General features: G+C 40.1%; 2 protein-coding genes across 5 annotated transcripts in view; one reads left to right on the top strand and one right to left on the bottom strand.

The window, feature by feature from the left end:
- Sgms1 (sphingomyelin synthase 1) overlaps positions 1–17,759 on the bottom strand; it is a 318,450-nt gene that overhangs the window by 85,145 nt on the left and 215,546 nt on the right. Inside the window, exon 1 of one of the 4 annotated variants that reach the window (XM_047552420.1) lies at positions 8,487–8,851. The exons of the other annotated variants lie outside the window; for them this stretch is intronic. The gene's annotated coding sequence lies outside the window, so the exon portion shown is untranslated. Of the gene's footprint in view, positions 1–8,486; positions 8,852–17,759 lie in introns of those variants that run through there. 4 annotated transcript variants of the gene reach the window in all.
- On the top strand, positions 5,110–9,138 carry LOC124985658 (uncharacterized). Its single transcript, XM_047554339.1, has 3 exons — positions 5,110–5,187; positions 7,925–8,061; positions 8,409–9,138. The coding sequence occupies exons 1-3, from the start codon at positions 5,110–5,112 to the stop codon at positions 9,136–9,138; spliced, it is 945 nt and encodes a 314-aa protein (XP_047410295.1).

The following is a 17,759-nucleotide window of genomic DNA, read 5'->3' as shown; positions in this document are numbered from 1 at the left end:
TGATGTGCCCTGTTTGGCTTCCTACCACATGATCACCTGTGGAAATAACTTGACTAAGTTCCCTCCTGTTGTAAATTTAAGAGGTTCTTTCCCCCTGCTTAGGCCTTCACTACTCTGTTAAAATAAAATGGCTACATATGCATGTGCTGAAATTCACTGTGTCTATTCTCAAAAGCCATCATACCCTGCCAAGATCCAAAGTATAAACCTGAGGAAGCTGGGTACAATGGCACACGCCTATAATCCCAGTGGCTCAAGAGGCTGAGGTGCAAGGCTGAGGCAGGATGGTTTTGAGTTCAGAGCCAGCCTTGGCAAATTAGCAAGGCCCTAAGCAACTCAGCAAGACCCTGTTTCTACATAAAATATTTAAAAAAAAAAAAAAAAAAAAAAAAAGGGCTGAGGATGTGGCTCAGTGGCTAAGTGCCCCTTGGGTTCAAACCCCAGTACCAAAAAAACAAAACAAACAAAAAACCCTTAGGAATCGTAAAATAATATATACCTTTATTTAGTCTAAAAAAGTCATAGCTAAGCTAAGAAGTGTCTGGAATTATGTAGGAACTCCCTGAAAATGGATATCCTGCCTAATACCTATTTTCTTTAAGGCTGAACTTTTGGCTGAATCATCATTGCCCAATTTTTAACTACATATGGAAAAAATAATTTAAAACAGAAACTCCTGTTGGGTGTGGTGGTGCACATCTGGAATCTCAGCAACTTGAGAAGGCTAAAGCAGGAGGATCACAAGCTCAAGGCCATCCTGGCAACTTAGAGACACCTTGTCTCAAAATAAAAAATTAAACAGGCATAGTAGAAAGCCCTGATTTCCATCGCCAGTACCACATTTGAAGAAGAAAAAGAAGAAAAGAGGAAGAGGAGGAGGAAGAGGGAAGAAAGGAAGGAAGGGAGGAAGGAAGAAGAAGAAATTGTCAACACTTTAAAAATCATTTAGGATTAACAGCAGAAAATTGCAAGAGACTGTTTTAGTACAACAGTGGGAACATAAGATGAATTTTAAAGTATGACAGTTTCTGAGACCAAAATGCTCAAGAAACTTCATGTTACCTGTTATCCTGAGAACCAAATAAAAGTGTACTTTATAAATCTAATACTAGCATTATGAAATTTGAATTTTAGCATTAAAAAACCACAATGAAAAGTTCTGTGAAGTTTTTGCTATGAACTGCTTTGATTGGGGATTTCTTTAGTTGTTTGGTAATTTGTGCAATTCAGCTACGTAGGAATTAGTTTACCTTGTAATTGTAACTATTACAATGTACTCTAGTTTGGTTTACTCATGTTTACATGAGTCACTCACAGAACAGAACACTACATTTCTAGCATGAATAAGCACTTGGCAATACTCATTTTTTCCCCCAACGTTTTCTAATCTGCAAAAAAAGATAATAGTGTTACAATGGTCATCACACTCCTGTGTCACAAGTCAGAAGAGGGCATTCACAGCAGAGACAAGCAACACTGGCCAAGCCAACTGGTCCCTGGAGTGCCACACCATCTTGGTGGACTCACCACAGGCCAAGGCGGCCCTAATCTTGCCAATGCATAAATATGATAATTAATTAAATATGATAGCATGGTTTGTGCTAACCATGCTATAGGTGATATTAAAGTAAAAATGCTAATTGAATACATTATTGTGGGAATAAAAACCATAATTTGGGTTGAATGCTGATATGCTGATCAATGTCTCTCCCAAAAACATCACATCACTACATGAGGAGGTCAAATAGCAGTCAAAAGGATGCAAAGTGAGTACGGAACAGAAATATATCTTGTGACTTCCTGTGTGGCCTGACACTGCACTGTAAGGCTAAGGTAGGCTCAGAGAAAGACCACACTCTAAGCCAGGTTTAGATCCTAGGCAGTCTGACTGCAAAAGCCCACAGACAGCAGGTCAAAGATCTGTACACAGACCTGTTAATGCTGCACTCTGGCAAGGTCTCTTCCCTGTAGAAAGGCCTTGAACTCTCAAACTGGCAACCCACCCCAGTCTCCAAGCACTCTCTCTCTAAATTTCTCTTCATACAAATTCCCTTTCAGAGGAACACATTAGTACCTTTATCAAAGTTATGATGCTGCCCTAGAAGCAATTCCATCTCTTTACTTGCTTTGTATATCTTTGCTATGATTCATTCACTGCAGGTATGTTCTACAGTTTTTTTTTTTTTTGAGTTGAATCTTTTTCCCAAGGTAAAAAGGCAGAGATCTGCCTGCTGGTCTTCATGAATGGCATACACACCACACCTGTTGCAGAAACCATCATTTCACAGTGAAGTGAAGGCTTTCAGAGTTTCAGAGAGGAGGGAGCTCTTTTTAAAAGAGAAAACTGCACTCATGCCCTAAAGGAGTCAAAAAATGTCAAGCTAAAACTCTCAAAAATGCAAAGAAATCTTTATATCTGTTGACTCAGCACACTAGAATCTGGGGGTTTGGTAACAAATATTGTAGAAGTTAATGACCAGTTGTCCTGAAAATATATGAGCAGTCTTCAAGCCCTTTCAGCAGCATGGGGTAATTTCTAGTCCAGTCCACATCTGAGAAACTGAAGTGACAGAAAACACCTGAAGAGGAAAAATCATCTACCAGTCTCAAGAACTGTGGTCATTAGTACTATCTAAAATTACAACTAGCTTAGTCTTTCCTTTAGCTTATTCATTATTAACCCATTTTCAGCTTGGCTTGAATATCAAACTCTTGGCTTCGGAGTCCACAGAGGTATGCAATATTGTGTAACCAGTTCAGGATTCTCTATTAAAATCTCTACATTTTTTGCAAATACTGCTTACCCAGCAACTCTGGGGTGGCTCAAGGCCACAGGAGAGGGAACATCACCCTCTATTTCTGTGCAATCAGAAGTTAAGTGAGCTTGAAGGTTACCTTCAGAAAGGCCTCCATGGACTCGCAGGGCTCTGTCAGTGTTATAAACATCTCAGAAGTGTGTTCTGATCCCCAACCTTCCCATTCTGCAAGGCACTCACACTGCAGCTGCTATGCTTCCCCCTGGGCTGTCACCACTCCAGCGGGGAGAGCCAGTCCTGCATTCTCCTCGCTGCTTCCCACAGGAAAGATGTCCAGAGGGGAGTGGGTGGCTAATACTTGCTCCATTTGAGGGTTCAAATTATGTGAGGGTCACACTATTCAATTAAAATGCAACAGGGATTTGCAGAAAGAAAATTAAAATCAAACCCTTTTTCCAAATCACTAACTTCAATTGTTCAACCTGAATTAAGAGCCTTTTCCTAAGCCACAGAACGAGTGCATCCTCACTGGGTCTCTTATTGCACCGCCCTGGAAAATGATCAGAACCAAAGACATTCCGCCTTTACAAGGCAGACTGCAGGTGGATTGTGAACACTTTGAAAGTTTCTCACCCAATCCCATCACACACACAAAAATCCCACCAAGTCAAACACACACATACTCCCAGCCGCTCTTCTGGATAAGACACATTGTGCTGCAGATTGCTACAGAGCGAAAATAGTGGGGCTCATGGAGTCTCCAGATGCCTAATTCCATGGCTGATACACAAGTGGAGATGGCAGGAAGAGTGATTACAGGAAAGCTTTGCTCTACTGTTACAGGAAGGCTGAGGGGGAAAATACTAAGACAATGAAATTGACACATCTGCACAAATGCCTGGCTGGGCACACTGCTTACTTCTTCAGGTACTGGAAAATACATTAAGAAACCATAATAGCAAAAGTGGTATGAAAAGCAACACAATCACACTGCTTACAGGTAAATATTACAAATTTTTACAGTGTGGCAATTCCCAACACAAAAATTACCTTCTTGATGAGTTTCAGACTAATTTATGGTAGAGATGACTCTTGGTCTTCAGTACAACTTAATCCCCTCCCTCCCTCTCATGGGTACTTCTTCCCTTAGTGCTTATTATTTTCCTTCCCCACAAGGCCAAAGCAACATCTCCCAAGACATTTACTTCTCTAAAATTATACCCCCTTCTGAAGGCAAGAATGTTTCATTTATCATCTTTTAACTCTTAAAAAGCTAATTTCCTCATTCTTCCTCTTTCCAAATCTTACATTTTAATAAGTACCACTCAGTTTCATTACCACCACCCAATATGAATGTAAAAAACAAATAGTGATTACCACTGTGCCCAAGGACATGCTACATAATTTAGGTACACATCCTATTCATTCCTCTAAACCCAATGAAATAGGGATTTGGTTTTCAAAGATACAGGAACTCGCCTCAAATCACACAGCAGGTTAAGGTGGGAGAGCTGAGAGTGGAGTATAGGTCCATCTGACTCCCAAACCAGTGTAGCATATTCCTCCAGAGAATGGAGCAAATACTATTTTATCATGCTACCAATGATAAAACACATGCTCTGTACACTCCTGCAGATTTCAGAAAACATTCACTCTCAAGAGTCTCTTTCATAAACACACTCTTAAAGCCACTTGGTGGTTCACAATTCACAAATACAAACTCAGACACTGAACTGAGAAGCCAGGGTCTTTCACCCTTAACGTTGCCAACACAAAGGGTAATTCTTCCTTGCAGAGGCTGTCCTGCGCCATCATAGGATGTGTAGCAGTATCCCTGGTCTCCACCCACTAAATGCCAGCAGCACACTTTCCTGCCCCAATTATAACAATCAAAACTATGTCCAGATATCACCAAATGTCCCACTGTACTCTGTGGAGGACCATTGAGTTAAGCTAACTGTCCAAGACCACACAAGTGAAAAATGTACTAATTCCAGGAAGGAGCTCTCTTAAATTCTAACTTAGTAGAAATTTCTCTCACACCAAGCCACAGTTCCTTAAGAGAAATCACTTATTAAACTGGACAAAATGTACAGGACACAGAATGCAAACATCTCTATTTTCCTGGTTTGGTAATACTAATCAAGTACTGCCTCAGCTTTTATGCTAAGGTAAACATGCCCAGTGTCCTTGAACCACTGTTCAAAGAGTTTCTAGATGCTCTCCAGAATCTCATTTCCCAGTTCTGGGCATAAGTTAAAACACAAACTCAGAAATGTACACAGCACTGCCTCAAGTAGTAATAGGAAAGGTAGTAAAAGCCATAGCAACAATAAAAGAACTAAGATACACAATGCACGATCAGACTGTTATTAGCGCTTCGTATGGAATATCTAATTTAATCCTGCAACACCTTCAACAGTTCTATGAGGTTAGTATATTTATTTTTATCTGCATTTTATGAATGAAGAAACTAAGGCAAACAGAACTCCAATAAATTGTACAAGGTCTGACTCTAGAATCCCTGTTTTTAATCCCTATTTACAGTGCTTAAAAAACTATGGGAATATCATCTCCATGATTCTAAGCACTTCATCTCTAATAATGTGTTTTCCCTCCAGCTGTATGTACATCAAGTGTTCTCATCGAAGCACAACCCTGGCACCTTATTCATATCTGACACAAACCTACTTACTGCCCAATCCACATTTTCCATTTGGAGTAAAGAACACACATAAATTGTTCAATGTCTCATGGAAGCTGACATATTATAACTATGGTACTGCCCTCATACACTTGTCTAATGAGGTTATGGACATGAGTGATCCTTAGCAAACATATGCTAGATACTGATCCTCATAACTTTTTTCTAAGTGATACTGATCCACCTGTTCAAAAATGCGTTTTACAATTCAGCTAGACAACAACATAAGCTCAGAATCTTAAGATTTCAGAATTTACCATCTCCCCATTTTTGAAAATTGAATCTCCTGACATGCGTGTGCCCACCCCCCACCCGCCCCATGATTTTTCCAAGATTACTTACTCCTAAGTGCATCACCATGGCATGTTCTTTCAGCATCCTACAGAACTGAAGTCACCTAAAGCAGCTGGAATTTAGAGAGATGTAAGGAGTGGCCAGGGCAACACTGGTTGGCCTGGGAAGCTAGGAGATATATTCTTGGTAAGTATATGGTAAGGATGAACAGGTGGAATAGATGCTGGAGTTCATGGTCTGCTATGTAGGCTGTACTGTTCTCTCGTACCAGGACATGCTAACAGGTGCTCCAGCAGAGAAACTCTCAGAATTGACACACTAACTTTCCACCTCCTTCTAACAAGTTTTAGCACTCACATAGTACCTTTAATAACCTCACTGTTCTCAACAAACAGGTTTAACGCTAACCTAAGTGCTAACATGAATTTAAAAACATTTCTCATAGCACATAAAATACTGCAGGTGTGCCTCACAGAGGTTTCAACTGCAGAACATCCTTTCAACTGCAGGATCCAGAGCCTGGATTTACACTGAGAGAAAGCCTCCATTACACTTCGTGAGGAGCAGAAAGGATACATTCAGAACTGAAAGGGCTTCAGAAAAAAAAAGGAGAAGGCCAACAAAGATCAGCAACTTCAAGGCAGCCATGTGTATGACTGGCCCATCAAGAACAGGGTTTGCTCAGCTAATATTTGAAAACCACAAGCTTCCAGAGTAAATATGTCATTCCTTGAACTTTGAGATTTGGAGCATTGGGGCAATAAGGACCTTTTAAATCACCGAAAAATCTGCTTTGGACCAAGAAACTCTGCTGGATCATCTCACACAGAAAAAAATCAACACTATTTTAAGAGCAATTGGAGTCACATGGGAAAAATAACAAATGCTAACTTCTAACATAAGCTAACTTAACTTGCTGTGAAATTTGAAGCAGGTTATGTAACCTTGCTGAGGCTATTTCTTCAACTATAAAACAGGGATAATACCACTTCCACCTGTTGGCACTACTGTGAAAATTAAATGAAATCATGGATGCAAAATATCTCAGCACCTGATGAAAGGAGATCCATACACGTTCAGCCCTGTTAATAACCATTAAGGGTCCAATACAAACCCAAATTTAATTATTCCTTTGAAGTTTTAGACATTTGAGATATAATAAAATATTTTCTCATTCTCACTACCTGAGGGGGCTTTTCCAACTACCCCAGAGGGCTTAAAGTCATTTTTCTCCAAACATCACAGTTTCTCAAAAAAAAAAAAAAAAAAAGATTACAAGTTGTTACTTTTCACAGAGGCGCTTGCAGTTAAAAATCATAACAACTGAGTTTAACAATTAACCTACCAGTATGAAAAGAGTGGAAGGAGGAGCTCATAGGATAACTAAAGTTTCCAAAGTTTTAATTACACAATTTAGAAGTGACTTCTTTCTAGACAAGTTTCCTTCATAGACCTAAAAAAGTCAACTACAATGAATTTTCTTCCACTCTTCCCTTTCTCCTGTCTACTGGCTGAATTAGTCCAGATTTTCACAAATGCAGAAATGTAATGATACTATTCATAACAATTCAATTAAAAACCTTCCTGTTATACTTTATGCTACCAAGACAGCTTCAGTCTGCCTCTCTCTCTCTAGTACAGTGTTTCTAATTACAAGACCAGAAGTAACCATAAGACTTACTTTCCCTGTCCCCTATGTCTTGGACCTCTTGCAAGAAAATAAGTTGGCGGGGAGGGAGCATACATACAAGGCAGCTATAGGTCTGTGCATGTGTGAGACCCTGAGTCTAATGGTCAGCCCTCTCCCTACCAAAAAGTCATGTGTACCATCCAAATGCACTTGCTGACTAATTTCTTTCCTAGAAAAGCAGATTAAGAAACTCATCAAGTTCATCTCTACATACATTTAAAAGTCGTAATAAACTCAACTGGGTTAAAAGTGGAATGATAAACGTTTGTACCACTCAAGTCTAAATTCCAAATTAGGGCCCCCCCAATTCCTATTTTGGCACAATGTAAGTAAAAACTACACACATCAAAAACAAATTTAAAAATAAAGATCAATGGCCTTTCTTTTCTATGTATTTTATAAATTCCACAAAAGCAATTACCTGGCCATACTAAATAGAAAGCATAACTACAGAGTAAACACGCTCATTCCAAAACACAGAGAGCACGTGCTTCCTTCTGGCACTTGGTACAGAGCTCCCTGACTAGCAAGCTTCTAACAGCCAAGGGAGTTGGCTGGAAGATCTTTTTGTACAGCGGCTGGAGTCTGAGAAGGCCAAAAAACTTAGTAACCAAACTGTAAATACATTCCCACTCTCTTGAAAACCTCCATTAGGAAAATCTGATAACCCCACAATGAAACACGGTGAAACCATCCCTGATCCTGGGCTCTAAAACCACTGCAGTTGGCATCACACAATTGTACATTTGTTGATTCTGCCTACCTCTATCCTGACCACTGGTTCCGCCACTGCACTGAGCGTTCTCAGGTGTAACTGGCTAATGCCAGGTTTAGCGTCAAAGCAAAATCCGGAAAAAAGGAAAATTCCCTTTACTTCGCGGGTTAAACGAAACTGCACATTAATCCCCGAACGGATGTTTTCTGGAAGGCAAGAAGTGTTTGTTTCTTCCTTGCTTTTAATCAGGTCCCACAGTCTGCGAGCGCAAGCCTCCCCAGAGAGCATTTTCACGAACCACAGCATCTTAGAAGGGACAACACTTACTCTCTCCTCTCGTAGGCAGAATCCGCTGGAAAGTTCCTGGAGCACCAAGTTTGCGCAGCACCGGCGCGCTCGAGTGCGCGCTGGCCGCCCGGGCGCAGGCGGGAAGGCGAAGGCGAAGGCGAAGGCGAAGGCTGCTCGCAGACCACGGCCCGGCGGGACCACACCGCCGCTCCCCAGGGCCTGCCCCGCTCAGCGCGAGGACGGCGGCTGCGCCCTGCGCTCCGGGCGGGCGGGAGACGCACGGATCCTCTCCTGGAAGGCAGCTGCGAACCGGGACGCCGAGCTCAGCGCAAAGGCTCCAGCAGCCAAGGCCGGCGGGTGTGGCCGGGCGGCAGAGGGGTTTTGGAATGCCGGGTGTGGCCCTCTGCCACGGCAAAAAAGAAATGAGTCAGCCTGTTCAATCCTAACCAATAAGCATGTTCACTGTCGGTTAAGGCGGAACTTTCCTTTCTTGATTTATATCAGGCTTAGCAGTCTTTCACAGCCTTTTTTCTTTAAGCCTTTAACAACTTCAGCACAACTTCTAGAAAGTGGTAGATTGCTCTTTAAAAACTCTTATGAAACAAGGATTAAAGTTGTTATGATACTTATCAGTAGATGTCCGTTCGTTTTTATAGTAAAAGTTTTTGAGTTAGGTAGGGACTCTGAGTGAAATGAACGTTGGACCTGATGTGAAAGCAGGTTGGGATGGGACTTCTGGCATTGCATGACCTTGGGCAAGTTAAGTATCTGAAATGAGGGGGATAAAATAAACCTAATAGTTTGCCAAGCGAATCACAGGCAATAACACATGCAAAGCATTTGGCATCTGCTTGACAGAGTAAGCACTCAAAAAATGCTGTGTCTTGTCCCTCTAAGTTCTGAATCAATTCCAAAATTGTAGTCAAACTGACCCATAATTCTCTTTTATGCTAAAAGAGCCAAAGAATTTTATAGCTGAAATAAGTTTTTTTGGCATTGCCAGGTCTGATTTGCTTATTTACATGGTGAGAAACTTAAGAAGCTTTTGGTTTAAATTGTATTTGTTATCTTGTCATACAAGTTTTATTAGTAGCAAAAAAAGAAGGTGGAGTGGTGCTTAGGTTGGAACAACTTCATTTAAGTCATTATTACATTAACTAAAGAAAAAAGCAAGAATAATTTTGGGAATATTCTATCTTGGTCACTGTGCCCTAAATATTATTTTGGAATAAAAATATTTTAAAAAAACTTTAAGTAGTTAGGAATTGGCAAAGTATAAGAGACTCCAAAACTACTAATTCTGAAAACCTATTAAGAAGTGAGTTGATTACTACTGCTGGTGTAGAATTTCTACAGGGGAAGAAAAGACATTTTTAAAGTTACAAATTAAACCTTCTTGGCTTTGGAGAAGATCTCTTGAGTATATCTTCTTCATATTTGTTTAGAGCTAGTCATTTCCACAGGCCAGGATTTCTTCAAAATAATCTTTAGTCAAAGGTAAGATCTAAAGTAAGATCAAGAACCTTCCTAAAATGCTATTCTTCTCTCCAAAGCAAACCAGAGAGTGGAAAGAACACTGCACCAGGAGCCAAGAGCTACCTTCCTAGTCCCAGTTCTGCCAGTAAGTGTCCAGGGCTCCAAAGCTCAAACGGTAATCCAAAGAGGCAGAAGACAGGTCTACAGCCTAACACTGATCCTTAGCAAGAGACACCCAACATACAAAATAGTGCCTTTCTCCTCCATGACACAGCTGATATCTCCCCCCACCCACCTCTCTCACATATTCCTTATAATGGTACTCCTAGTTTCCTAGATATTTTAAGTTAAATTCTGGAATCATCTGAGCTCCCTCCCTCTCTCTTGCCAATTCACTATTAACAGGTATAATATGAAGGCTTCATTCACACTTTTTCCATTTCTGCTTCAGACATTTGTGCCTTCATGCCAGGGTTACTAAAGTTGAGTGTCTCCTGACTGCTCTTCCAGCTGGCAGGCCCCTCCCTCTGTGCTTCCCAACACTTCATCACCATCACACGATAAATGTTAAAGCTCAGAGTGCCATAAACCTTTCTATTCTCAATCTAACAACTATAATTTTACAGTAGACCTCAAAAGGAAATTAATTTATTTTATAGGCAACTTTCCTCAAATGGTCACACAAGTTAATGTGTGTATTTTTAAGCACTGATTTTCTATTTATAAAACTTGTAATTAATCATGCTAGGTGAACTGGTAGTGTGTTTGCTGTTACTGCCAAGAACAGCAGCTTTTTTATATAAGAAGACAATACAAAACCTATGTGTTTATGAACACAATAAATTTCATTACATTACAGTCTGAAAAATGCAAGTGTGTTTGTATGTGTAGACATATGTAGATACTTATAGATACATGATGGAAGAGAGAAGTCAGCACATACAGGAAAAAAGAAGTGATCTATGTAGTTCATTCCTATTATTTAGGATCCAGTCAAGTTTGAAATTCAGAGTAGGTGCTCCATCCAGGAAGAAGGAAGGCTTGATAAACACAAGCAGCTGCAACCTGAACTCAAAACACTTAAAAGATGTTTTCATAATCCTTACACTTTCAAAACAAGAAGCACACCATTAATGACATAGTCAGAACAATCTCACAAGAGAAAAGGGATATTTATTTCTAGGATGCCCTTGGTGCCTAAAATTAAAACATAAAGCACAAGGGTTCTCAATACAGAATTATGGGGGGTGGGGGGGAGTTGGGGAATGGCAGTGATGATTAACCCAAAAGTCCAATGCCATACGTTCAGAGTCCTCTGAAGCAGGTTTCTATCTCTGCCACCCCCAGTCTTCAAAAACCCTTACCAAACAGCCCGTTGGTCTACTCTCGGCACACTCACCTAGGCTGGCACCATGCCTTGGTCTGGTGACCTCACACTCTCTCTATTACTCCTCTCCAAGTGCCTACAGGCCTTTTTCTTATTTTTTATTTGTTCTTTTTAGTTATACATGACATGAGAATGTATCTTGACCAGGTCTTTTTCTTTATACTGTCCTTTCGCAATCAATATATAGTATCTCAGCACCTTTTCTTTCGGAAATCCCTGACCTTTTTCTCTGCCAGATAACAAGGGTACCTTTCAGAGGCTTTGTATCCTTCAAGGCCTTAGCAGATTCTGAATAAATAGTCCTTGTTGTTGATCTAATGATGTTTAAGTTATATAACAACCACAATGGAGAAAGGAAAACTTTGCTGACACATCAAGAATAAACAAACATTATAGTTGTTCAAACCAGCTGGCAAGCAGAACCCAAGCAGCAGATGCATCTCTTTGCTCTTTAGACATGTTCCAACAATGCGGAATGCTATTGAGAAAGCAAATCCAATACTTCCTAAAAGGAAGGGATGTTTACACAACAGTGTTGTCACATGGAATCTCAGTTCCCCAAACACTAGCCCATTGACGAGAATAGAGGCAATACGTCATTCTATCTTCCTTTCAAGTGTGGAACACATACATACAAATTTGACAGTTTGCCAAAGTACCAATTCCCCCTTCTATATAAACATCTCTCTCAATGTATGTGTTATTGCCACAAAAATCTACCTGTTTATCTTCTATGGTTAGTGCTCTTAACCATAAAAGGAAGCAAAAGACATCTAGTTCTTAAAAACTAAGTAATTACTAGAACCATCATAGTTATACATTTGGTAAAATAGCCTAAAGTCAAAGGTCAGGCAACATGTGCATTAGAGCCAACTTTTACCAAGAATCATTACCAAACACATTCCTAGACCTACCTAGACCACCCCCACAATTCACCAGCACCCTTTTGTTAATGTTAATACATTTGACTCTTACGACAGGTGGGAATAAACACTACCACTGTTCTCAAAAAGCTATGTCATATATCAGCTGTACTATTATACAATTAAATACTTTATTATAATTGCTCATGACAAAGGCACTAATAAATATTCCATGTATAAACAACCACATGAATCAGTCAGCATTCTTTAATATGCAAGTAACAGAAAAGGCACTTGAAGCAGCACCAGCTAAAGCAAGATAAGATATATTGACTTGAATTAACCCAGCAACAGAAGAGTCACAGAGGAAGCTTAGCCAACTTGAAGATCAGCTCAAAATGAACACCATCATGACAAGATAGCATCTTTTTTTTATTATTATTATTGTATACAAATGGGATACATGTTGTTTCTCTATTTGTACATGGAGTCAAGGCATACCGTTTGTGTAATCATACGTTTACATAGGGCTGTCAGGGGCAGACTCTGAGGGCCCCAGAGCCGCACCGTGGCCTGATCTCTAAGATGGCGCCTGGCAGCTTGCCAGACATAGCAGCACTCATATACAAGTTTTAGGAAGTAACTCTGGTTGGCTGTTGTACATGAGGTAATCTTGGTATCTGCCTGGAGACTGTTCCTTGATAGGCTGACTTTCCTGGTAGTCTACTCTCTGATAGGCTGATGTTCTCAATATAAGTCTGAGACTTGCGGAATAAACCCCTTTTGGTTCCTGTGATCAAGAAGAGCGTACGCGTTGTGATTGTCCCCGCAGGCGGTGGGCGATCATAAGTGGTGCCGAAACCCGGAAACTCGAGTTACAAAGAAGGAACTGATCAGGTAAATACAGGGAAAGTAAAGTACAGTCTGGCCAGGTTAAAGTTCGCGGGATAAGCGACGACTTAAAGTTCACGGGATAAGCGACAAGTTAAAGTTCCCGGGATAAGCGACGAGTTAAAGTTCGCGGGTTAAGCGACGGAGATTGAGTGTTTGTAAGTGCTTTCGCTTTTGTTTTGCTAGTTAAAGTGCTTTGCATTCTGTTAGTTTAATAGAGAAATATGGGCACTGAAATATCACGAATGTGCATGGAAGGTCCCTTAAAGGATTTGCTCCGGGCCAATGGAATTCCTCTTGAAACTAAAACAGCCTGAAACTTTTTACGCACAGTGGAAGATATTGCGCCATGGTTCTTGGACGAGGGATTACTGAATATCCCTCAATGGGAGCTTCTAGGGGAGGATTTGAGAGCGACAGAGAGAGTAAAACCATTACCCCTGGGAACCATGGACATATGGATGTTAGTTAGAGGGTGTTTAGATACTCCTAATACCAAATGCAGAGAGGCCATAAAACAAGGGGAACAGGTTTTGGAGGAAATAAAAGAGGAAAGGTCTAAAGCATCAGAAAGGGCGTCAATAAGATCAGAGACAGACAAGGAAAATGAAACTGGGTGTGAGGATAGTTCAGATGAAGAGGAGGATTTACTATGTAGAACAAAGAATCTTGCTATTACAGGATCTACTAAAGAAAAGATGGGGCAAACACACACCACACATGGTGACCCTGCACTCTCAGCTCTTAGAACCAGCCCAACCATCAGTGGCATGTCCTAGTAAGGAGTATAATATAGTAGCCCCAGTCCCCACAAATATTGGGAGATAATTATTTCACAATTTTCTGCATCCAAACCTGAATTGATTACTAACCAGGATTAAGGGTTAAAATGCCCTAGGCATCAAGTTTCTGCTGGAACATTTTATCCCCTTTCAGATCCAAATCTCAGTCAAGGCTTACATTGAAATGTAAATGGAGAAAGCCTGAAGGCTCAGTAGGAGACCTGTCTCAAACCCAAGAGAAAAAAAAAAAAGAGCAAAAAGTCTTACCTGAACTCCAACAAAAGTAAATTTTATGGTGCTTTACTAAAGTAATTAACGGCCGTATCATTTTTCCAGGACTCTTGTTTTTTTTGAATTCTACATATTTTTTGAGCTCATGACTTTTTTGATCAGTTCTATTTTTTTTTTTTTTAATTCAACTAGAGTTTTTGAACATCTGTTACATTGCAATGGAGATTCACCTATAAAGTTTCAAGGCCTTTGATTTTGTGTTATGTGTATGTCGTGCTATCTGATGTCATGTTTTCTCTGTATCAAAATTGAGCGCTCCTAAAATTAAAATTTAAAAATGGATCCAAATACTTTTAATTCACGTGATTTAAAAAGGTTCAATTTAAATTGGGTAAACTAATAGAAGTAAAATGTCTTGAAAATAACTTTCAAGTCTCTAGGTGGTCAAACTAATAAAATGTTGATGTTAATAAAATGCTTAACATCAATTTTTCTAGGACTTTCCTTCAACAAGAAAAAGATGGCAAATACTGTTGTCTGATATCTTGGTTTTTACAAAATAAGTGAATTAGAGTTGACATGCATGGGATTACTCAAATGTGTTTGTAGAAAAAATTGTTTTGTGTCATCACTAAACTAAAAACAAGGTTACTAAGAGTTATGTCCTAATAGGTATAATTCTATATACAAAGGGTTCTAAAAGTTTTCAACTGTGTTTCAATTAGAGTACTATAAACAACAAAATATTTAATCTTATTAAAATAGAGTAATTTTTTTTAAATTCAGAAATTTCATAAGAGTTGTTTCAGAATGTGAACAAAAAGGGGTCAACAGGAAAGAGAAAATAAAGGTTCTGGGTATGGAAATATATTTAGTAAAAGTGAAAAGGAAATGTTTCTGGGTAAGAAAGTGCTTGTGTGATGAAATAAATGAGGGTCTAAGTAAGTGCTAAGAAAATCTATGTAAGTAAAGGGCAAGTTTCAACAAGTTTGCATGTAACTAAGTTGGTTGTATGTATGTGAAACATTTAAAGCTATTTAAGGTTTTTCCTACGGTGAAATACTAATGTTCTAATATAAACCAAAGTTTAATCTATATGGTAAAATAACATGGTAAAATAACAAGGATCTCTTAGAAACACTAATTTACTCTTAACTTTGTGTCTATTAAGTTTTATTCTTTAGAACAATTAGTCTTAAAAATAGGGGTTTCTACAATTATGGTTAAGCAACTGTTAGAGTATTGTACTACATTATAGAATCTAAATTTTTCTTTAAAAACTAAATTTGGTAAGAACCAATTTCTCACTAAATTTGAAATAACTCTAACCACAGGTATACCTTATAACCCACAAGGACAAGGTATTGTTGAACGTGCACATCTCACCCTCAAAAATACTCTTTATAAACAAAAAGGGGGAATAGGGGAGACCTTCAGGTCTCCTAAAGATAAACTTTCTCTTTGCCTCTTTATTTTAAATTTTTTAACTCTGGATAATGAGGGTCGCTCTGCCGCTGAGAGACATGGCAATCATAAACAACATGATAGAGTGATGGTAAAATGAAGGATGCTCTTACAGGACAATGGAATGGCCCGGACCCGGTGCTTTACTGGAGCCGCGGCTCGGTTTGTGTGTTTCCAGAGGATAAAACATCGCCTATCTGGGTTCCTGAGCGACTAACTCGACCAGTGCCAACGCTACCAACAAGTAGCCTTTCCCCCCTTGAACTAACTTACAACCTCTTTTTAGTCTCTTAGGAGGAACAGTTCAATTATGTACCTTTCCACCTACCCCAGTTTGTGTGTTTCCCCCTTTTTATGTTTCTGCTAACTAACGAAACAACTGCTTCTCTCAATTGTACTTCAGATTTATGCTATCTCTCTCAATGTTGGAATACTTCTAGGTTCCCGCTGGCAGTCTTAATGCATGTTCCTACCTTCCTACCAGTCCCAGTCTCTGTTACAGATGCGGAATTGCCAGTGTTACTATCAAGAAACAGGAGAGATTTTGGTATCACAGCGGCCGTGGTCACCACGGTAGCAGTCTCTTCAGCGGCAGCCGCAACCGCAGCAACATTGACACAACCATACAGACAGCAACAACAATCACTTGGCCAAAAATACAGTTGCAGCCTTACAGAATAAAGAGACCCTAAATCAACATCTAACAGCAGGCATACTCCTTGTAAATCAAAGAGTGGACTTACTACAAGAACAAGTGGATATCTTGCAAGAACTTTTGGGACTGGGATGTGTTTATCCTTTAAGAGCAGTGTGTGTCACCCCTATTGCTTATAATAACCTTAGCTCTGCGGCTATGTTATCTAAAAATCTCTCTGTCTACCTTACTGGCAGTTGGTCATCTACGTTTGATAATTTAACCAGTCAGCTACGAGCTGAAATACTCAGAGTCAATGCCACCAGGGTTCAAGTTGCATCGGTATCCAAGATGTTCTCTTTGTTATCTAAAGCCCTGGAATTGACAAAACAGTGGGCTGGAACAGGAGCTGTTCTGATTATTATCTGCTTAGGGATAGCCTATGTTATACGCAGCCAAATCAGAGCTCGCCAAGATGCCCGACGTCATTGACGGGCTATAATACAGGCTTTGACAGCCATTGAGACAGGCACATCCCCCCAAGTATGGCTAAGCATGCTGGACCAGTAGTCAAAGATGGGTAAGATCCGTGGAAATGCATACCAACCTAAGACAGGGTTCTGACGCCTGGAGGTCAGAATTCCAATGACGGGTAAGGATGTAATTTGCCATGGACAACATAAGACAGGCATGGTCCCAAGTCATCTTTTCTTTATTTAAAGAATAAGGGGAAGATGTCAGGGGCGGACTCTGAGGGCCCCAGAGCCGCACCGTGGCCTGATCTCTAAGATGGCACCTGGCAGCTTGCCAGACATAGCAGCACTCATATACAAGTTTTAGGAAGTAACTCTGGTTGGCTATTGTACATGAGGCAATCCTGGTATCTGCCTGGAGACTGTTCCTTGATAGGCTGACTTTCCTGGTAGTCTACTCTCTGATAGGCTGATGTTCTCAATATAAGTCTGAGACTTGCGGAATAAACCCCTTTTGGTTCCTGTGATCAAGAAGAGCGTACGCGTTGTGATTGTCCCCGCGGGCGATGGGCGATCATATAGGGCAATGATGTTTGATTCATTATTTTTTTTCCCTTCTCCCCCATCCCTCCCACCCCTCTTTTCCCTCTATACAGTCCTTCTTTCCTTCATTCTTACCTCACTCCTTATCCCTAACCCTAAACCTAACCCTAAACCTAATGCTAACCCCTCCCACCCCCCATTATATGTCCTCATCTGCTTATCAGCGAGATCATTCGTCCTTTAGTTTTTTGAGATTGGCTTATCTCACTTAGCATGATATTCTCCAATTTCATCCATTTGCCTGCAAATGCCATAATTTTATCATTCTTCATTGTGGAGTAATATTCCATTGTATATATATGACACAGTTTCTTTATCCATTCATCAACTGAAGGGCATCAAGGCTGGTTCCACAATCTGGCTGTGGTGAATTGAGCAGCACTGAACATTGATGTGGCTGTATCTCTGTAGTATGCTGATTTTAAGTCCTTTGGGTATAGGCCAAGGAGTGGGATAGCTGGGTCAAATGGTGGTTCCATTCCAAGCTTTCTGAGGAATCTCCACACTG

Source organism: Sciurus carolinensis, chromosome 5 (genome assembly GCF_902686445.1).
Source record: "Sciurus carolinensis chromosome 5, mSciCar1.2, whole genome shotgun sequence".
NCBI lineage: Eukaryota > Metazoa > Chordata > Mammalia > Rodentia > Sciuridae > Sciurus > Sciurus carolinensis.
Note: the sequence above shows the minus strand (reverse complement) of the source record. Positions and strands in the feature narration are given on the sequence as shown.

Bases quoted from the DNA above. Each gene is read 5' to 3' on its own strand.
- LOC124985658 (XM_047554339.1), top strand. From the start codon at position 5,110: ATGCACGATCAGACTGTTATTAGCGCTTCGTATGGAATATCTAATTTA. The intron at 5,188-7,924 runs GTTAGTATATTT...TCCAAAACACAG, and splicing joins ACCTTCAACAGTTCTATGAG to AGAGCACGTGCTTCCTTCTG. The intron at 8,062-8,408 runs GTAAATACATTC...GCTTTTAATCAG, and splicing joins AAAAACTTAGTAACCAAACT to GTCCCACAGTCTGCGAGCGC.